The following is a 21,345-nucleotide window of genomic DNA, read 5'->3' on the forward strand; positions in this document are numbered from 1 at the left end:
ACTTTTCTTTCAATTTACTGTCAAATAAAACTCACTAGAGCCCAAACACCCTCTAAAATGAAAAAGAAAAACTTGTTTTATGTAATTTTGGCCAATTTTGTTTGTTTTAGGAAACATATCCAATATAGGTTGAATTTTCATTCACACGGAAAAATAAAAACCTTGTAATCAGGTGCATTTTCAGCAGAGGTCTGTCCTTTACAATCATTGACGTAAGAAAGGAAGCATGGAAAGAAGAGACAAAAGCAAGGAATATTTACACGAAACATAAGATGTGACAAAAGGAAAATCAGAACAAAGGACTGTAAGAAGAGAGGACACAAGGAAGGTTACAAAAGCTGAAAGAACAGAGAAATTTAATTCAAAAAGCAAAATCAAATGCAACTCATCAGCTGAAGATGGTGACGCCAAGGCAGAAATGATCTGCAGCAGTCAGTCTACCAACAAGTCCAAAGCGGCCTCTGACTGAAGACTAACAGCTGCCAGCAGAGATAACACACAGTATCGCATCCTGAGTGACACCATCAGGCGTCGGCGAGCTCTGCTAACCCGCCTCATTTGCTTTTGCCACTCCTTACATTTCTGTCTGACTGCATGGTTAGTCTATGGACCCAGCAGAGTCTGGAAAATGATCCTTCCTGCTTGTGGTTGAAAGAACGAACGATGAGGAAGCAATGACTCCGGAAAACATTTCTTTTAGATAAAACAGATTTCGACACGATAACTTAGAAATCAATGCCGTAACTTTACAGTCAGGAGCTTTTCAAGGGGTTTACCTTCCTGCATCAGACAATTAACGACAAACGTAAACACTCTTAATCACATCTTTTATTTGTAAGGCACCAGAGAAGCTTCCTTACTGCTAAAAGGTTGATTCATTCTTAAGTACAAGCTGCTTGCTTACATCATTTTTTTTTTCTGTCAAGAGTATTTTGAAAATGTGTTTCTTGACACATTTAAACAGGGTTTTTTTTTTTTGTTTGCACAGAAAAAGAAAGAAACATGTAGAAAACTAGAATTAATGTTACAAGACAATGAGAAAGAAATTAAACAAAAAAACCAAAACATGTTATACAACATTGTGCCTCTATGCATGTAATGCGCGCGCACACATACGACAACCAAGGTATTTTTATGATATACACACACATTAAAAAGCAGCTTTGAAACATACAAAAATGCTTTAAAAAATATGTATATTGATATATCCGTGCGTATACAAATTGGCCCTTCACAGCAAAACAAACGCACAAACTATTCACATGTCTGAGTTTTGCCAAAACAGGGGGTTTTAGGAGAGCGAGCTCGTTTATGTGTCAAAGTTCAATCTCACCAAGAGACTATCATTTTTTTATTTTATCTTCTCCAGCAGCCAGAAAAAAAGCAGAACAGGGCTCATACAAATCTTAAGTGCTTCAAATTAAGATAAAGAGGGTAAAGTTTTTAATGCTGATCTCAGGTGTTTATGCAATTCGAGTAAAAGGAAGCAGGAAATGCAGATCAGAGGGAGGGAAGAAAAAAAAATCTTTTTCCTTGCTTCATCCTGGAATAAAGAGCAATGCTGCCCTCTGCTGTCTAAAGAGAACATTAAAGTCCCACCATGTTGCTATTTGAAGAAATTCAAAACTATCAGACACTCCTAATAATTACAAATGGCTTTCAAATTAGAATTATGTATATTAAAAAAAAAAGAGAGAGAGAGAAAAAAAAGCACTAAATCAACCTGATCCAATGAAAATGTAACCTCTCGTGAATTAAGTGACGAATCGAGACACATTTTTCTGGTCATGTTTCACCAGCCACACCCCAACGTGATTATTGCCACACCTGTAGGATAAAGAAACGCTTCAACAGATTCTGTTTACCAACACAGGTGGGCGTAAACATCTCAAACAGCAACTTCAAGCCCCAAACTATAGAAAAACAATAAAACATCCAATCAGGAAAGGGTTACAAGATCATTCCTAAGATTTTAGAGCGAAGTTAAAAACTCAGGCGTCGCAACACCTGACAGAAAAAAAAAGAAAATAATAATGAGCTCTCATAGGAACAGGTTGGCTTAAATAGCTTTTTCCCGCCTTAATAAACGAAATTAGTATAAATCAAACATTTACTCAGCTCGTCTTTCACCGATATTAAACCTGCTCTGATGACTTGAAGCATTTAAATGAGACGAAGTAGAAACATCCGATCCAACATGCCGGCAGGCAGCGCGGTTCTCTGTGCACAGAATTGATGCGACATGCACACAGCTCACGCAAAGTCTGGCAAGGAAGGATTCTGAGTCCAAAAAGAGTAAAAAAAAAAAAAAAACTAATGAGAGCATTCTGGTGTCTGAGCTTCACGTCTGCATTCGACGGCGACAGAGAGAGAAAAGAAAGTAATTTATCACCTTTTCTTTCCCTACAACGTTGCAGTCAGTGAATCTGATGTAAGGTTTGGTTGGGTAAGGAGCCGTTCCTGCTGTGCACTGGAGGAAGGTTATGTTTTTGATTAGAAAGCTGAAATTCACCTAACAGCTCATGATTTGCTGGAAGCTTCGTCTCATGACGGATTCATCGGGAGCGAACAAACCAGAAAAACTCATTTTGGAGGAAAAGAGACCCGACGATGACAAGAGAAAAAGAAAGAAAAAACTACACACTCTTCAGTCTGGTCCTAAAAATACGATGTTAACCTTTTCTCTCCAGAGGAGCAGCTCAGTGAAATAAAAGCTTTCTGTCTAATGTGATCGATTTTGCTCATCTGGGACAAGCAATCAGCTCCAGTCAGACGTTTGTCTTTCAAAGTCGTATCAAACAGACGGGAGTTTTATTTGGAATAAACTGACGGGAAGCTTTAGTTTCACTAACATGGAGGAGAATAAAAAACCCAAATGATTTTAAATCTGCTTTCTGTCGCTGCCAGACTAGCAGGAAGCAAGTGAAGAAAGTTCTCACTCAGCCCTCTCTCCAAAAAGGAACAAACATTTATATTTGTTAGGCCTAATAAACTGATTTACACACAAAGAAACTATTGAAAGTCTGAGGTCTGAGCTGAGTCTATTACCACTAAATGAAACAGACGTAACCTCTCGGGTTTTAAGCGTTTCAGGACCCAAACGGTTCAGCTGCGTCCTCTCTGTGGTTTCTCCTCTACAACGCGCAGCATTCAGACCTTCATGGACCCCATTTACAGTCTGTTTTCCCGTTTCTTTTTAAACACTAACACCCCTTCCCCACCCCCCACACGCACCGCCTCCCCCCCGGCCCTGTGACCTCGGCGTGCCTTCGCTAATCGGACTTGTCGCCGTCCTCTCCTCTGGGCGCCCTCTCCGCGGCGTCCCTGGCCTTGTCCTCCTTGGCCGCCTGCGGCTGGCTGTGGGAGTAGTTGGCCAGGATGGAGGAGAGGGAGAGCAGGCCTGAGCTGGAGGAGACGGCAGGCAGGGAGGGCGGGGTGAGGCCCAGGGGCAGCGGGGCCACAGGCAGGGTCAGGCCCTGCAGCTGGGACAGGTGCTGCACCTGCAGCTGTTGCTGCAAACGCAAAGGGAAACGATTAGCAGAGCCCGCGATTCGTCGTTCGGTGTTTACAAGGCGGCGTTTGGGGTTTCAACCATCAGTCAGCGCTTGGAAAAGGAGGGAGACACAGCGCCCTCTGCAGTCAAAACAAACAATCAAAACAAACCCAGCTTTCATTGCTGCCTCATCTTAAACTTTAAATTAATACGCAACAGGACTATGGAAAATAAATAAATAAGTAAATTCTGAGGAAAAAAAAAAAGTCGGATTTTTTTTCAGCAGCCCCAATCCTTGTCTGTAACTCAAAGACATTTATATGCTTACATAGCAAGATGAAGAAATAAATGCTTTAAATAAGAACGTCTGGAGAGATCAACAATCAGGTGGATGGAATGACAGCAGATCGTCTCCGTCTGTCAGACCGAGGCTGGACGGACAGCAGGGTCAAACGAGGCATGAACAGTCATGAGGTTTGCTCACCCGTATGATGGAGTTCATCTCAGGAGGCGTGACCTGCTTGGCCCTCTCTATCGCACCCATGACTTGCTGTTGGTGCTGAAACGGTGAGATTTCATTGTCGTATGAATGGATGCAGGTGATTTGAAAACAACTTAATGTTCAAAAATGGAGGAAAATAAAAACAATTCTGCTTTTTCTGCTATTTATGTTCTTCTGTCGATTACAGAATTAAAACTTTTGAAATAGAACAACAATAACAGCAACTTGCAAAAATATTAAGACCTTTTTTTTTCTCTCTTTTTGCTACGTTACAATCTGGTGGTGGCAGTATTATGCTGTGGGGATGCTTTCATTCAGCGGAAATTTAATTTTCAGTTCCGACCAACATCATCCCTCCGAAACCCAGACTCTGTCATTCAGCCGTGACTTTGGCTCTGTAAGTAAAAACTCTAAACCACTGCAGGACGGAGTCTAATTCAGACAAGATGGCGTCCTCACCTCCTGGGACAGGTAGGGCAGCACCTGAGCGCAGATCCCATTCAGTCTTTTGACTATTTCAGCCTGCAAAGAAAACAAATTTAACCAGGAACCTCCTGACTGCCAAGCCTGAATTTTGACATGAGGAGGATTTCTAATAAAATACTCACCTGTTTGTGCATTTCAATGTTGAGCCCATAGGACATTTCATAATACTGCAACAAAATGTGACAAAGACAAGAATGATAAGCAACTAAAGTCCATTTCTCCAAACATAAAAGTGAAAAATAAAGCCTCACAATCAGCTACAGGTCAGTGATTGTGTGAAATGTAACTAGTAGGAGCCGGTTCTGTCGCCAGGATGACTTTATCTCAGCGACGCTCACCATGATGTAGTGGCGCTGCATCTCCGACTTCTCAGAGGCCAGCTTATCACACTCCAACTTCAAACTGGATGGGAAAATCAGAGAAGGTTTAAACAACGGAGATCAGCTCCAGGCGATAAACACGACGCCCTGCAGTTCTGTTTTAATTAGCATTTTAATTATTATTTTTAAAGATATTTGTGAAAGATCGGAACAACAATAAAATAACTATCAAAAACAATATTAGTTATTATTTTGATTTCGTTAAAAATGCAAATTTTTTTCAGATGATTTTCTATTAATCAAAATATTCATACATCCAGTTAGAATTAAAACCTCTGAACCTAAATCTACCAGGAATATATTGAATTTTCTGTGTAACTAGTGAATAAAAAATATATGAAGGCGTGACGAGATACTGAAATGAAAAGCAGCTAACAATTATTCTAACAATTATTCTATCAATTATTCCGACAATTAGGCAAAGAAAATTGGAAAATTGTGCAGATTTTTAATTTGAGAGCTTTTTTTATGCGTTAGAAATGCACAAATAGATGCAAATAAACAAGAAACAAACATTTTTTGCAACAAAGCATTCAGTTAGTGCAGGTTTGATCACTCGTAGCAAAAGTTGCAGCTGAACAAATATTTCGAACAACATGTGAAAAGCTCAACGCTTTCTGCTTGACTCAACATCAACACAGCCTTGGGATGATCTGTTGATTAGTTTTTTCAATTACCCAGCTAATAATTGGATCAAAGATACCAAAGAGTTGTTTTTTTTCTTTTTTACATAACTTGAACCAGGTGAAGCAAGGCCACTTGAGGAGGGTTGGGTACAAGATACAGTATTTACAGAAAAAGGCTTTTTTGTATATATTTGTGTACCTTTTTAGCTAAATAACTGCTCTGAGCATTTTGTTCTTTCAGTCAGTTGCCTTTTTGAAAGTCTGTATAACCTAGATAACAATGATGATCATTTTAGTAATGGATTAATCATTTCACCCCTGTATTTCACGGAGCTAAAAACGCGTCTGTACCTGTGATACTGTGCTTGGAGGAACTGGAACTCATCCTTGATTCGGTCACAGGAGTCGGAAGTGGTGAACTTCAGAGGTTGGCCGGACTGGGATGACGCCTTGAGGAAAACGGAACAAGAAACACGCGTCAGGTTTAGAAAAGTAGAGGAAATAAACCCCCTTGCATCTGAAAAGGCTGCTCCAATTCACAGCCTTTTGATTTCCAATTTGACAAGTGAGGCCAGCACGGAGAAGAGATAGACACGTCGCCTGCAGATAAGCGGGTTGTGTGTGTTTGTTAATCAAAGTGTGGTTGAGTTTGTTTAGAAACAGCAGCTTGACCTCTGAGATTAACTGTGTGAGGTTGAACTAGGTTCAGTCTAAACTCCAGCTTCATTTTGGATTGAAGTGCGTCAGATTTATAGCGCACAGCTAAAGCACATCACCCATCGACATGAAACATCTGTCGGCCCAGAAACACCCCTCACCCTCGCCCTCTTCCTTTTGAGGAGCGCACAGCGCGTCGATGAGAGGAAGCGTGTTTACATAAGGCCGAGCGCAGCAGAGCGGACAATATGCGCCAAGTATTTAGAAGCTGCATTAGAAGTCTGGTTATAAACTGACAACATTTAAACCATCCCGCAAAGCTGTAATCCAGGGTTTATCTGGATCCCTAAACCTCATTATTCTCTAAACAAGTGGCACCAGGGCAAGAGGTTTCCAGCTGGATTATGGGATTGAAACAGGAGGAAGGAAACATTCGGTTAAACGGAGGTCAACGCTCTTCGTAGCGCCAACATCAATCAGAGCAGAAATAGCAGGATGAGGGTTGGTTCTTAAAGTCAAAAATGAATTGTAGTAACATTTGGGGTTGATACACCAGATATATTGCCAGTTTTTGTTTGTTTGTTGTTTTTTTGCGGATTTTATTAGATTAGGAAGTAACTTTTGTTGCTCTGGAGACAAAGGGTGACCACACGGTTCAAGCAGAGGTGAGTTTATTACCCGATTTGGTCCGTCTGAAGAAAAACTAAGGATTTTCATTACGACTCCATGCTGGGTCTTCATTGATAATAACTTGTTAAACTTCAAAACCGAGAATGCATGTGCGACTGTATTGAAATAGCTCTTTTTGTAAAAACATCAACTGAATTTAACTGAAGAGGGCGATTGCGATAAACTGAGGTTTTAAACATTTTGTGTCGCTTCTACAACTTCCATCAAAACATCCCTTCAATTAAAAACCAGGGTCCAATGTCATTGGTTGACGAATGAATCAACAGAAATGGAAAATAACTGGACAAATGTATGGGTTATGGACAGATGGACAAACGTCCAAATGGTCACATCGTACAGACAAATTGATCATGTCTGTACGATGGACATGAATGGACAAAAAGTGGACCGATGGACAATGAATCCTAGGACAGAAAAACAGATAAGAAAGACGGACAAACACAGACGGGTAGAAAGATGGACAAAAAAAAAACAAAACATGAACAAATATGCTCCCTCAAAAACTATCAAATAATTCAGTCTACATTAGTCCAATAAATATAATATTATAATATTCAGACATTTTGGCAATGGTAGGATTAGTTTTTGATTTTAAATAAAAACTGTTTGTCTTGTAAGTCATGTGAAAACATGGTATTTTTATTCAGCTTTACTGAATACACATTAAATTTCACTATAAATAAATCTGAAAGAAAAAGATGGCCTCTAGACATATTTATTTGATAATAAATTGAAAATAAGTCAATAAAAAGGTCAGAAACTACAGATTGGAGTTAGCAGCTGTGACTTTTGGTTTTGGTTTCCAAAAGGTTATTGGGACATAACACAAACATCTTACTGCAAGACTCAATGACCAACGATCCATGTTCTCTAACCCAAAAGCCTCAATATCTGACCGGTCAAATGTTGGGAAATGTGACGTTTTTTCTTCCAATGTCTGTAGACATTCAGTTTACACTAATAACATCATGGTATGCTTTAATGTGAAAGCATGGCAACTTTTTAATTCCTTCATCCCCTTCTGGACTCTCTAATTTTAGTCCTTAAAAACGCAGAATTGGTCAAAAATAGTCAGACCTCAAAGAAGCAAACTGGTTTCAGTCAGGGGAAACAAAAAGGGAGCAAGAGTTACATCTTGAAATTCACCCAAAGATATGCAAAACTAGCTTTAAATACCCCCGATTATAATAAACACATAGCTCTTATCTCGCTTGTTGTTTTGCATGTGTTTACTACAGAAAGCTAGTTTAGATGTAATGCTGCAGCTAATGATTTTTGTGGGGGTGGTGGAGGGTTTGCCATCCATATAGATGTATGTTTTTGTTTGTCTGTTTTCACAATTGACTCTGAGCAAAAACAGAAGATATGCATTTATGGCAAACAGACTAATGCTAATAATATTTAGTGTCACAGAAGGGAAATGTCATAAAACGTGTGCACTCAAATGCTACAAAAAATATGTAGTTTGGGATATTTGTTGTGCATTTGTGTTATATTAACAGTGAAGCTCCATTATTACAGACTTGAACTGGACAGGACATTCATTTCTTTCAGCTGTGTTAGCTGTGTTTAGGAAGGCTAGCTAATGGCAAACACTTAGCAGCTTCAAATAAAAAGGCAAATACACTTCTCAGGTATAAACTGCGGTGTTTTAAGTTTTAAACCTGCTCTAACTAGTCGGTGCAGACGCCCTGAGGAGACGGGCAGAGGTCTGGCTTTGTGGCAGCCCAGCTGACAGCGACCTGCAGCGCTCATGTTATCAGTTTGTCGGCTGCTAGCTAACGTTAGCTCGGCTTTGCTCCGTTCCCACCCCGGGACAAGTTCACCCGGGCTAACTTTACTCACCGAGTGCCTGGATTGAGGAAACATCATGTCAGCGGAGCGTTTCGCAGCGTTTCCCTGGTCTCACCGAAACTACAAGGCCAGCTGGCTAAGCTAGCTCGTCTCCAGATATTATTAAATTAGCGGAGAGGCTGTTGGCACGTCGTACTCTGTCATCCTTTAAAATAACATCAGCTAACGTCAAAGCGGCGGGAGGAAAGGAGCGTCTTCTGCTCTTTAGCAGGTTGCTAACTCGGTCTGAGGACAAGAAAAGGCTGTTTCAAGGCAACATCAGGTATTAATGCTACGCCTCCCCGGGGAAAACCCTGGATGTTGACACACGAACCCCCCCCCCTCCACCCGACCGCTTTGAAGGCAGGAACAGCATCACCCGGAACACAAACTGAGCAGCGGTGGAGCGGGCGCCCCGTGTGACCACGCGCTGTATTAAACATCGGAGAGCGCGAGCTGCACTGGGCCAGGGCCGCAGACAGAACCGGTCCATCACAGGGGCCCAGGACCCACTTAAAATTAATTAATTAAATAATAAAAAAAATTATACATATATAAATAAATAAATAAATAAATTATATATATATATATATATATATATATATATATATATATATATATATATATATATATATATATATATATATATATATATATATATATATATATATATATATATATACATATATATATATATATAGCTTTCATACTAATGTAAAAAAACAATAAAATGTTAAATGTGTTCTTATTTTAGATTTAGTAAACTGATGGCAGTGACATAAGCTCTTTATCCCTTTCATGCCTCATGGTCACTGCTGCCTGGAAGGCATTTTCTTATGGATTTTTATGCTATGAATGCACACACTCTTCTGAAGTGGACGCTAGTGGATTAGACAATACACAACTAGCCATCCACTGCAAGAGCAAGACATTTTTTTGTTCAATCCAATATGGCAGACAAGCGAAAAATCATGCCGACCAACCCAGTCCTCCTTCTACTGGAGAGGACTATTGCAGGTAAAAAAAAAAAAAGAAAAAAAGGAAATAATGTGATATTGTTAAGCAATTCTTAAAGAACAATACTACTGATGTAGTCAAATAACTTTGTATTTGGGGAAAATTACAATTGATCACCTAGAAAAAAAACTCTTTTTTTTCCCACAAAATCTTTTTCCTACCTTCTTTTAGACCTTAAGAGAGTCAAAAACACTTTGGAAAAAAAAATCATGGCATAAAAGATAATTTATGCATAAAAATGGCAGGTCCACTTAGAAAAAAAAGCTATCTACAAAAAGAGGTGATTTTTTTAATGTTTATATTATATTTTAAAAAATCATTGTTTGTACATGAGTAACAATATTGTAGGATAATTCTTGTCTCTCCGTTTACACCATCTGTGTTTTCTAATGTGTCAGTCATGGATGAAAGGGGGGGAAAAGTGAGCTGGGTAATGAAGGGAGGGTTAAACATCATGTGGAAACTCACAAGGTTAGAGTGACTACAAGTGGAAGTTTTTCCGCTTAACCTCAGCCCTGAGAGGAGATGATTTTTGTTGCACAGAGTGTTTTCCGAATGCAGTAATAAAGGTTTCAACTGTGAACGTTTATAAATCTCTTGATCGTTGGATTTGTAAGGCTTGAGCTGATATCCCTTCATTTACTTTCTTTTTTATTGAACTGTGTACTATACTCCTTTCTTTTTGAGCACCACTTTTTTGAACAGCTTAATGACATTAAACATGAATTTAATAAATTGAATTTAGAAATTAGATACAAAAGAGGTTGTAACCAATTTTACCAGCTTTTATCTGTCTGTTCAGTTGTTTGCAGGTTCATTTTAGTCCAACTTTTTTTTTTTATCCAGGGTTTCCCCCCCGGAAAACTTCCTAAACCCGCTGCTTGGGCTGCAAAAGGAGTCTTTCAGCCGGCCGCCATGTTTTTGAGTCAAATTTTATTTTAAAGTTGCCAGAAAATTTGAACATGTTACTTGATAGTTATGCATTTTTGGAAGACTGGAAGATTAATACCAATTATGAAGCCTTAAAAAAAGGCACTAATTTAAAAAAAAAACCTAAGATAAATTAAAAATGCTAAGCCTGGCGGCCCGCCAGGCTTGTAATACACTGAGAAAAACCCTGACATTAATTTGATATTTCATTCTGTACTGATGTTTGACAGCAACAGATACTTTTTACGAGACAGTACTAATATGAAGCTGCACTGTGAGGCGCATAAGGTTGGGAAAAACAACATTTGAAAATACACCGCTTTGTAATTGATCTGTAAAGACAAATTGAATTCAAGCCTTCAATAAACTCACATCTTCCTTTTGGCGAGACTTAAATTAATTCAGTTTGTTGCATATTTCTGGCTTTCAAAACTTCACTCTTGATCTTAAGCATCTTTAATTCAGCGTTTCCAGTCCATTTCTCCATCACTTGTTTAAAATCTTACATTTTTTTGGACCCTTTCTCACAAGTTTATGAAGTTTGTAAGAAATTTGCAAAATAAAAATAAAAAATAACAGTGAACTCCAAAACCTCGAGTCTTTCCTCTCGTCAGCATTAAACCCACAGACACACCATCAGCAAGTATAGGAACAAATTTATTTCAATTTAAAACAGATATCTTGTCATTATGTTTCTCTCTTAGAAGGCGACAATGATCATAAGTCATGTTCATGTTTGAATGAGGATCAGGCAACAGTGGTTGAAACAAATACATGAAAAATAAAAAATATGGCAAGAGTTATTGTAAATCAATTATAACCAACTGATTGAACCCTGTTCAACAGAAGGGCTCTACTTCAGTGAAAAACATCCAAGCCCTCACTTTCAACACAAAAACAAACACCACATGCAGATATAATTACAGTTTCTTTTAAAATATGAACAAAAAAACAAAAAACAGAGCAGATTATCTTTCAAATCAATCTTAAATACAGAATAAGATCTTTGTGTGTTCATAATTATCACTTTAGTCTCTGGTTTGTTTTACAAAGGGGAGGCCCCTCGGCCCCCCGTCTCTAATGGTGGCCCTTCTGATGGCGACCACATCATTGGCACTTAGAGAGAGCCTGGCTCTGGAGAGTGGGGTTGGCACACTCAGAATAATACATCATTTACATGTTGGTTCGGATATAAAATAAAAAAGAAAAAAAAAATCACATTTTATTCAAACCACTACATGATTGAAATTCAGCTTTTATTGGAGTGAGGAAACCAAAGTAAATGAAGTGGTCCAAAAAAAGAAGAAAAAAAAAACTGTTCAGGAATCGTTTACATTACATAATAAAACGAGGAACAAGCTTTGGGCTGAGTGTCCAACTCTATAAAGATGTATAAGAGATAAGTCTGACTCCCTTAGTTTAACAGCAAGTTTACAGAAACGTTGTAAAGGGCCATCTCTCTTAACTCAAGGCAATAAATAAGTAATGTAGTGTGAAAGGAGAATAATAAAACATGGTCATGAGTGATGGGAGACTGAACTGCATCCCTCTTCACTGCTTGGTTATGTTGAAATAATTACATTTCCAAAACAGAAAGGGAAAATGAGACCGCTAACTCGAGCGCACCCACACCAGCAGACACCTGGCCCTTCACCGCGTGTCAGGGTTGTAGAGTCAAGTTGGCAAATTCATGGCCGGAAACCGTTTGGGTGAGCTGCGCTCTGCAAAAAGTAGAACTAACACTACTGATAAAACACTTGGTTATGCATACTGGCATCCTGATCCTCTCTACATGACAGCAGTCACAGCAGCAGTCACTCCTCGGCGTGAGGTTCGTGTCATTTTCAGCAGAGAAAATGGCAATGCCATACTGGTGCACTGTTGCATATTTTAAGCCTGATTACATCGGAAAGTGGCTCCTCCCGTCTTTTGCTTTACCGGGAAGATGGCTGAAGGATTATAAACATCAGGTTCTGTTGAAGCGTTTTAATTCATCAAAATCTTACCCGCAGAAAATAACTCCTAGAAGATTCATTTCGTGTAAATCTCAAGATTATGGTTAGTCCGAAAAGAACAAAGACCACAGTGGACTTCCACGGTATTTGTGATGAATGCAAACTATTTTATGAACATTTAAATCATCAGCATCATCATCATCATGTAAGCGTTTGCTGGCCATTTAAGCAGAAGCCGATTACTTGCTTGGGAAATCTGAGGTGGCAGGCAGTGTGCCACTAATATGCTTCCTGTGTGAAATATGAACTGAGAACAAAACATGTGAAGCATTTCCAGTCAGAAAACTAATGCAGTGGAAAAATTAGACCAGTGTTCACTTGACCTGTTTCTTTTTTCTTTTTGCTTCATACCATAATACCACTATGACTAAAAACACTTTACTTGTTCTGTTCTCAGTAAACGATCAGTGCCAGCGCACTGCCTCCAAGCTCCATTTCTAGTATCCCCGTGTCAATAAGGGACACTAGAAATGCAAGTAATGCAATAACGTTTGCATAAAGCTACTGCCGTTTTGATGCCAACACGATACAAATCCGGTGACAACTCGTCTGAATTCAAACTAAATCAAAACACCATCTTGAAAACGACGAATAAGGAACCCAGATATTGTTTCCAACAATAAAAGAATAACAATAATAAATATTTTCATTATTATCACTATTCAACCTCCTTTAGCTGCCATAAAAGCAGAAATGCACACAGGTTACAATATGCAACGACACCAGTATGGTCTTCATAACATCTCTTGGCTTACTAGTTACAACTCAAATACTTGGGGAGATCATGCAATACTTGTCCTGGTAGTAGTAGCAGTAGTAGTAGTAGTGTCCGTACTGATAAGCACCTCAACACTCCATGATGGGATTACAAGCAACACTGCGATACGGATGCAAACAGAAATGTGGTGAGAAACCAGAGGAAATACTTAAAGAAAGCGTCTTAAGTGTTGGTAAAAATGCTCTACTCGCACACATACACGCACCTTACAATTGTGTTAACACTCTGCCTTACTTCTTAATAGCACAGACAGCAAATAATCTCTTTCTAAACAAGTAGTAGTAGTAATAGTGGATGACTTGGTTCACTGTGGTCCTTTACTCCACTCCCCGCTGTCGGATGCACTGTGATATAGCCCTTAATGAGGATGAAGGGTAAATCACTTGTAGAAAAGGTCGTGTATGAGACCAAAAGAAAGTATATATATATACATATATATATATATCTGCACTTCACTGGCACTATTCAAAGCAAGCCTCCAAAAACTGGAAATAAAAGCAAACAAACAAAAACAACAAAAATAAAATAAAACGTTTTTTATCTTTTGTTAAGTTACAAATAGCAAGCATGGACCTCAGAGGTCTTCAATCACTGATAAAAAAAAGTCCACCTATTTTTGTACTGTACATTTTTCTAGGTATGTATTACAGCGCTGCATCTATAACCCAACGGAAAAAAAAATGTAATTAAAAAATATGAAAAAAGAAACGTGAGGACTCCCTAAGATATAAGAAAAAAAACAAACAGCATTATTATGGATGGAAATGTGATGGCAAGTACATCTGGAAATGTCTAATAGAAATAGAAAGCAGAGATAAAGTTCTTACTATACCAGACATTCGTTTTTTTTTTTTTTTTTTGTGGGGGTTTTTTTGTGTCGTTTTGTAAATTTTTTTTTTTTTTTTAACAGCAGTTCAGACTCAAGTTAGGCTCTGCCATGAGAAAAGGAGCCCTTTAACATGACAGAAACACGAGCAGTCAAATTATCAACACCTTCATCCTGGTCCATAAATTATATAAATAAAAAAATCTTTAATTACTCTCAAAATCATCCTTTCACCTTAACCGTGAAGATTTTTTTTTTCTTTTTAGTTGAACCAGCCCTAGTTAGTTTTACTCTGAACACAGAGCTGTTGCAGTAGTGTGGCGTTCAGAGGCTGTCTTTTTCTCCGACTCCCCCCCACAACCCCACTTCATTTCCTCAACACCATGCGGCTCTTTGAAATTCTATCAATCAAGTGAACATAATTCATAATCACAGTATCAATACTACCATAAATTCATAGGAGAAAACTGTATGCTAAAGAAAGTCTTTTTTTTTTCCTTTTTTTTCTTTTCAAAAACCAAAGATGGTGTACCACAGAGCACTTGTTTTGTACAGAAGAGTTTTGTGTATATGTATTTACAAATATACACAAAAAATTTGCAGACTGCAGAGTATTTTCTGTGAAAGGCGCGTCTTCCTACCTTTCCCCATAATTTAATTGCTCAACAAAACCCAACATAAAAACAAAATATAAGAAGCGCGTCCTGACACCAGTGATAGCCGCGTCGCGCCAGGAACTGTGACGTCGTCGGACATGTTGCGTTTCTGGCCGATTTAGCTACTCGCAGATCGAATCTGTGAATGAGAGTGCAAATTTTCCAATGCGGGGTCCTTCGCCCCCGCCGCGAGACTAGTGTTTTGTACTGAGGGAGGGGTTTCGCGTGCTGCGTCATGTGGAAGATTGTCCCTGTAAATTCATACAGAATACGTTTTGCAGGAGGGAAGCGTGTGATTAACTTAAACTTAGAAAAAAATATTTTATATCTCCAAAGGATACTTACGTCAAATAAGTTGCTTTTTTAAAAATCTTGCAAAAATTTTTTTATACGCTTTCTGCTTTCATGCCCACTTGACTCAGCCTGTGTAGTGTTAGTGTTTAAATCAGTAAAAATCAGCTAAAAAAAAAATTCTGCAACATATTTTCAACGGATAAATATGCATTAAATTCATAATATACATTTCTCTCTTTTTGCGATTGCGATGCTCACACCTGGGGTACATTCATGGATGCGAGGCGATGACAGAATCCTCCAGTCCGTCCCTTTGTTTGGTGCGCGACCTCACATCCGGACCGCGTCGCTCTGGAGCATGTCTGTGTTCAGCACCGCTGGTTCTCAGATGATATCACCAGATAAGTCAGTCAGTGCCTTGCACACTGGCAGGAAAGGAGACAGGGTCGACACTGCGGGGCCCTAAGATTACTGTTTTCTTTTTGTTTTGTTTTTTTCTCCATCGAAATCCATTGCCAATAAAAACTGCCCCATATACAAATGCCAAAGAAAAAAAAAAAATCCCTTCCGGTCGCCGCCGCAGAGCCCGTCTGAAAGGTTTGTATGCCAAGCTCTGACACACGGAGCAGCTTTTTAAGGGCCGAAGACTGATGCGACAAGCTGCCGAGAGAAGGAGGAGGAGGACGGAGTGGCTTTGGTGAAAGAAGGGGCACGATTCAAATGCACACCGTACTGGACAGAAAAAAAAAAAAATGTTAAAAATTAAAAAAGCAACAGTTCTGTTTGTGTGTGAATGAGTGTGTGAGAGCCGGAGTGCTGCGCTGTGCGATGCGTGTGGGGTTGACGGGACGATCCCGAAGAGGGGTGCGGTTTGTGCAATGGGTGAGGGGGTGGAGAAGTGTGTTGTGAACACTGTCCCCAGCCCTCTCACACCAAGTTGTACTCTTTCAGGTTGAGCTGTAGGATGGTGTCCTTGACGGCCGCAAACACAAAGCGGATGTTCTCAGTGTCCGTGGCACAGGTGAAGTGGGAGTAGATGATCTTGTCGCTGTCTGGGTTCAAGTCCACAAACATTTTGAGGATGAACTCCCGCGCTGCCTGGGCGTCTCTCTGGGGACCTGCAAATGGAGGGACGGGTAATGAGAATGTTTTGTTTTCACCAACACACAAGGTGACTTCTGAAGATTAATCTCATCATTCAGTCGGCAAACAGCAAGCCCTGTTTTTTTTGATAGGGTGTGAAGTGGAGAGAAATGCATGTTTTTTCTATTGTCACTGTAAACAATGTCCATCAAGAGGAATCATCAAATGTAGAGACGGAGCTAACTGGCAATAAATTGACACTTTAGCCACGATGAACACAAAAATCTAGCAAGAGTATTTTAGCAGCTAGTTAGTAGCAGCTGCAACCACTTCGAGGTGACTAAAATGTTTGCCTGATAGAAAAGTCCCACAAAACAAAAAAACAAACAAAAAAAAACACTACATATGAGATTAAGTTGTCCTTCAACAACATAATTTAAGACGTGTGATTAATGTATTAAGGCCAACTTACAATTTTTTTAAAAATACATTTAAAACATTTTAAGGCATTCATTTTAGATACATAAATGTAAGACTTTTCAAGGATGCAAAGACAATGTAGAAGACGCTCCATTTTACAATGTAATGGCCTCAAGACATGTAAAAAGTGTTTTGGTGTAATTAGACCAAATTTGAAGATTACAGCCTACACAAAGTGTTTTTTGTGGAAGAATTTCAGCACTGCACACTACCTTTAACCACCTTATACATGGTGGGGACGTACTATGCGGATGCTTTTCTGCAGGAGGGAGACAGAAGCTGATCATAGTCGGATTGATGGAGTCAAGTTCAGGTTAGATCTTTGCTAATTTGTAGAAAACAAATTGGCAATGGGTGGGTTTGAAACACCCACGCGGGTTTGTTGGAGCGCCAAACAATTTCTAGAAATGTGTTTACTGTTCACAACTAAAAGGTTTTCAACGCAAGATCTGCATAAGAAACAGCCCCTAACTCAATGCTTTGGTGAATAGCACACGCCTCCAAATTGCACCAAGACTCATTTAACACAAAAGCTGTGGCATTTTATAAATCGAAACCTAACAGGATTTAAAGGTTCAGTACGTCTAGCTCACTGTGACTTGGAAATGGCACAGAGGATCATTTTGGATACCAGGAACTTGAGGAAAAACTTATTTGATGAAAAATCAGCATGAAAGCGTTAACATTTCCATCTCACTGATGGTGGTTTTCCATATTTACATTAAAACCATTGTTCAGTCTAAATCTTGCGCGCAGGAGCTCTTTGGGAGACACTTCTGTTGTTATAGTTTGGTTTGAAATTTTAACGCACCATCAAATTCAGGGAAGTAGTCCACCAAGTGCGAATAAGCAATTTTCTCCTCTAATAGATCCTTCTTGTTGAGGAAGAGGATGACTGAAGAGTTTTGAAACCAGGGATAGGTGATGATTGTCCTGAACAGAGCCTTGCTCTCCTCCATGCGGTTCTGATACAGAAAAAAAAAAGGGATGAAAAGACTCAACACCGTCACAATTTTTGCGAGAAAAATAAACAGAACTCCGCATGGCCGAGCAATGACAACTTAAAAAGCATTCAAAGTTTGATCTTCTTCTTAAGTTCACACAGGCCAACAAAAGCAATCAGTTTATTCTTCCTGGCTTACCTCGTTGTCGGACTCCACCAGGACCTGGTCGTACTCACTCAGAGCCACAAGAAACATAATGGAGGTGACGTTCTCAAAGCAGTGAATCCACTTCCTCCGCTCTGACCTCTGACCCCCGACATCCACCATCCTGGCGGTAAGACGAGGAGGAGGGAGGACACGTCAGAGAAATTTGTCGCAATTCGAGCCTCGTGGGGCTCAAATGTAACAGTAAATATTTTTAAGACTTTAGGCTGAGAGTGCTCAGGCAAATCGGAAGAATTTATTTTAGGCGGAATATTTTTTGTTTTGCAGACGACTGTTTTGAATCCATCACAGTGCATTTGATGCTATGCGAGGACATAAAAACACCAAAACAACAAGTAGACAGATCAGTCGTTCTTTCTGGTTATAATGAGCCCTGGGCTATCTGTAACTGGTCAACTGATTATCTGACTGAGCAAGATTTCGGCTTTTCCATTTAATGACATATTAATTGTTTTCCTTTTTGGCTTTCTCGAGATGTTTGGCTGATGTTCTTTCTCCATAATAATACATATAAAATCATTTTCCCATCATGTTCTCTTTATGATGTCCTTTACATTTATTGCATCTTGGCAGTATTTCCAGTGTTTGACTTAAATAAAATGCACGCCTCATCCAAAAATGAACAAAATGTTTTTAACTCCGTTGCATTTTTATTCTCTTTACAGTGATGTAAACAAATGCACTTGATGGATTCAAAACCTTGATAAAATGTTATCAAATGTAAACAATCTTCCCCTTGTGAGTGTTAAAATGTAATGCAGATTTCCTTACACATCTGCACCCAAAAAGTAAGATTTAACAACAGTTGCCAGTCTGCGTTAGAGGAATGTCGTTCATCTCACAAAATTGAAATTTCACAGCTATGTTTCAAATGATCACTGGATGAAAATGCGCTGTTGCTTTGAGGTAAAACTGCACCACTCAATCTGCAGGGAATCAAACTGTTTCACATTTCAATAGTATAATAATATGAATAAGTACAAATAGTGTGTTAACTTGGAAAAAAGCAAGTGACCTAAAGACCGAATGACTGGGTTGGTGACAGCAACTACCTTCAACCGTTTGCAATAACTGGCAATACGTCTTTTTTTTTTGGGCCGTTTCCGGCCTTTCAGACACACCGTCTGTCTACATCTGGCAGTGCAGATTTGCTCTACAAAGCAGATATCTAACGCAGGCATCTTAAGTGTGTTGACTTTATTAAACATGTGCTTGCATGACCTCCAGCCATTTAGATTACTTGCATATTGGTGCACGTGTGTCTGCATGACTCACAGGCAATAAGTATTTTGTGTGTCTGTGGAAAAATACCAGTCAGATGAATATTTAAACTGTGACCAGGCCACTCCAATCCCTTCATTTTGGTTCTTAAAAGTTTCTTTTTAGCCATTTATTGATGTAATTTCTGTTGTCATGAAGTAAGTGTATTTACTAAGGTTATGTTTGAATCTAAAATCTTTTCAGAGGACAAAATAAATAAATCTGTAAGGAGGCTACTTTTCAGGGGATTGCATACCAACTCTTTGGTATTCTTATTTAGTTAATCAAAATGCAACTTAATCATTGAAACATAACTGGACGTTTCACAGTGTTATTTTGGTTTCTTAAAATGAGCGGCATTCCTTCAGATCCGTGCACTAGGGTTAAATTGTATATGAATATCTTGTATGTATGCAAGTTTGCATGAGCTCTTGGGAATTTGGACATCAAGGTGATTCAGTTTCAAACCAGGTTTGTCAACTTGTTCCACAACATCAATTGTCAAGTTTCAGAACATGCATGGAAATGAAAAGTGAGCGAGTAAAAGATGTGGCACGAGGAGCCGAAAAGTGGGACACGGGAAGGATGGAGGACAGACAGAGGACAGGGAGACTTAATAGTCTGGTGAAAGAAAGAGGGAGCCAGAGGTGTGCCGGAAAAGTTGATATCGAGAACATGCAGCAAGTGGCTGATCACTGCCATGCACACAGAAAACATGAGTTTTTTCAAGGTCTCCCAATGCTTCCCTCGACAGTGTCACCCACTGCTCATTTTAATGAACCCTAATTTGTAAAAAAAAAAAAAAAAAAAAAGGAAAAGAAAAATAGAAAAAAAAAAAAAAAAGAAAAGATCCAGTCAGATCCTTTAGGAAACCGCTAATGCAGAAAAAAAAATGCCTGCATTGCAATTAAACGTTTCCCTTTGTGAGCTGGTGCTCCTCCTGATTCGCAGGTGCATCGGCGCCCTCTGGTGGTGGCCCAGTCCACTGTGGTCCACAGAGACCCAGGGCCAATATAGGCCCTGCAGGACCTGCTGCCCAAAATAACATTCCTCCACAGCAGAGAGGACGACCTCGTTTCTTATGACGGCCGGGGAGGAAAAGAGGAGGAAAAATAAAACCCAAAGAGAGAGAGAAAGAGGAGGCGACCCATTTAGAAAGACCGGGTGGCAGAATGTAGGACTTTGTGTTCATTTGCTGTTGTGTTTTATGTGCAGTCGGATTCTTCTTGGTGGCAGCAGGTGACACTAAATTAGCAAGGACTTCAGTTTCATGATCGCATGGAAGAGTTTAGAAAAGCACAGGATAGGAGTGGACATAGAGAAAGTGTATTTTTTATTAATGGAGATGGATGAAAGATGTTTTAAGGGGCCAATGGGCAAAGAAAATCAAACGATTAAATGGATATGATGGGGGGAAAAAAAACCCACTTGAGGTTGGGCCTTTTTCTACCTGAAAATGATGCTTTGCAAGTCGAAGGGGTACTCTATGATTCCTGTAGTGGGGATGCGCACTCTGAGTACATCCTGCTGAGTGGGAAGATAGCTGGGATCGGCAATACGATCCAGATCCGAAAGATAACTACGAGAAGGCCAATCAGGAAACAGGGGAGGAAAAAAACAAAAAAACAAAGAGGGAGAAAAAAAAAAGACAGACAGGAAAACAGTTACATAAAGCGTGACAGGCAATTATCGCAAACCGCTACAATTCCAGGAAAGCGCTGATCAGTCCTGTAGAAAAAGCTTCACAGGGAAAAAAAAAAAAAAAAAGAGAACACATCACAGAAACAAAGGACTGTTAGTCTGTGCCACTCCTCCAACAGTACTCTTTCCAGAAACCAAGAATATGCCCAAAGTTTAACAGCAGTAGCAGCAGCTTTTTAAAGCAAAAACAACATCTGGAGTCAAGTTACTGATGGGTTATGGCTCAGACAGTGAGATGGTGTCAGTGACTGCAGCAGCATTTGGGCCACATAAAGAAGGACTGGGCATGTATGGAAACAAGATCCATGTAAAAAAGAGACAGGAAATGTGTCATTTTGATGTCAAATTATGAGTTTTGTTTTTTTTCTTTTTGCGATTCAGTTCCACACATCATGATTTCCTGTGGAACCCTTCATATCCCTGTCCAGTCCGTCTTTATCTGGGATTTTGTGGCTGCTCCCTACACGCT

At 39.5% G+C, this 21,345-nt stretch overlaps 2 protein-coding genes across 4 annotated transcripts in view; both read right to left on the reverse strand.

Annotated features, from left to right (window-relative positions):
• Window positions 1-810: 810 nt before the first annotated feature.
• Window positions 811-9,044, reverse strand: LOC129365248 (TLE family member 5-like). The gene is made up of 7 exons (XM_055038347.1): window positions 8,680-9,044; window positions 5,839-5,936; window positions 4,820-4,883; window positions 4,604-4,648; window positions 4,455-4,517; window positions 3,978-4,052; window positions 811-3,512 (listed from the first exon to the last, which is right to left on the reverse strand). The coding sequence occupies exons 1-7, from the start codon at window positions 8,704-8,706 to the stop codon at window positions 3,273-3,275; spliced, it is 612 nt and encodes a 203-aa protein (XP_054894322.1). The 5' UTR covers window positions 8,707-9,044; the 3' UTR covers window positions 811-3,272.
• Window positions 9,045-11,253: 2,209 nt separating this feature from the next.
• gna11b (guanine nucleotide binding protein (G protein), alpha 11b (Gq class)) overlaps window positions 11,254-21,345 on the reverse strand; it is a 32,843-nt gene continuing 22,751 nt past the window's right edge. For 2 of the 3 annotated variants that reach the window (XM_055038093.1, XM_055038092.1), the window contains 4 exons: window positions 20,626-20,754; window positions 17,889-18,018; window positions 17,558-17,711; window positions 11,254-16,301 (listed from right to left, as the gene is read on the reverse strand). In XM_055038093.1, coding sequence (XP_054894068.1) covers window positions 16,111-16,301; window positions 17,558-17,711; window positions 17,889-18,018; window positions 20,626-20,754 — 604 coding nt within the window. In that variant the 3' untranslated portion in view covers window positions 11,254-16,110. The remainder of the gene's footprint in view (window positions 16,302-17,557; window positions 17,712-17,888; window positions 18,019-20,625; window positions 20,755-21,345) is intronic. The other variant, XM_055038094.1, reaches the window with a different exon arrangement.

Source organism: Poeciliopsis prolifica, unplaced genomic scaffold (genome assembly GCF_027474105.1).
Source record: "Poeciliopsis prolifica strain line A6 unplaced genomic scaffold, Auburn_PproV2 SCAFFOLD013, whole genome shotgun sequence".
Classification (NCBI taxonomy): Eukaryota; Metazoa; Chordata; class Actinopteri; order Cyprinodontiformes; family Poeciliidae; genus Poeciliopsis; species Poeciliopsis prolifica.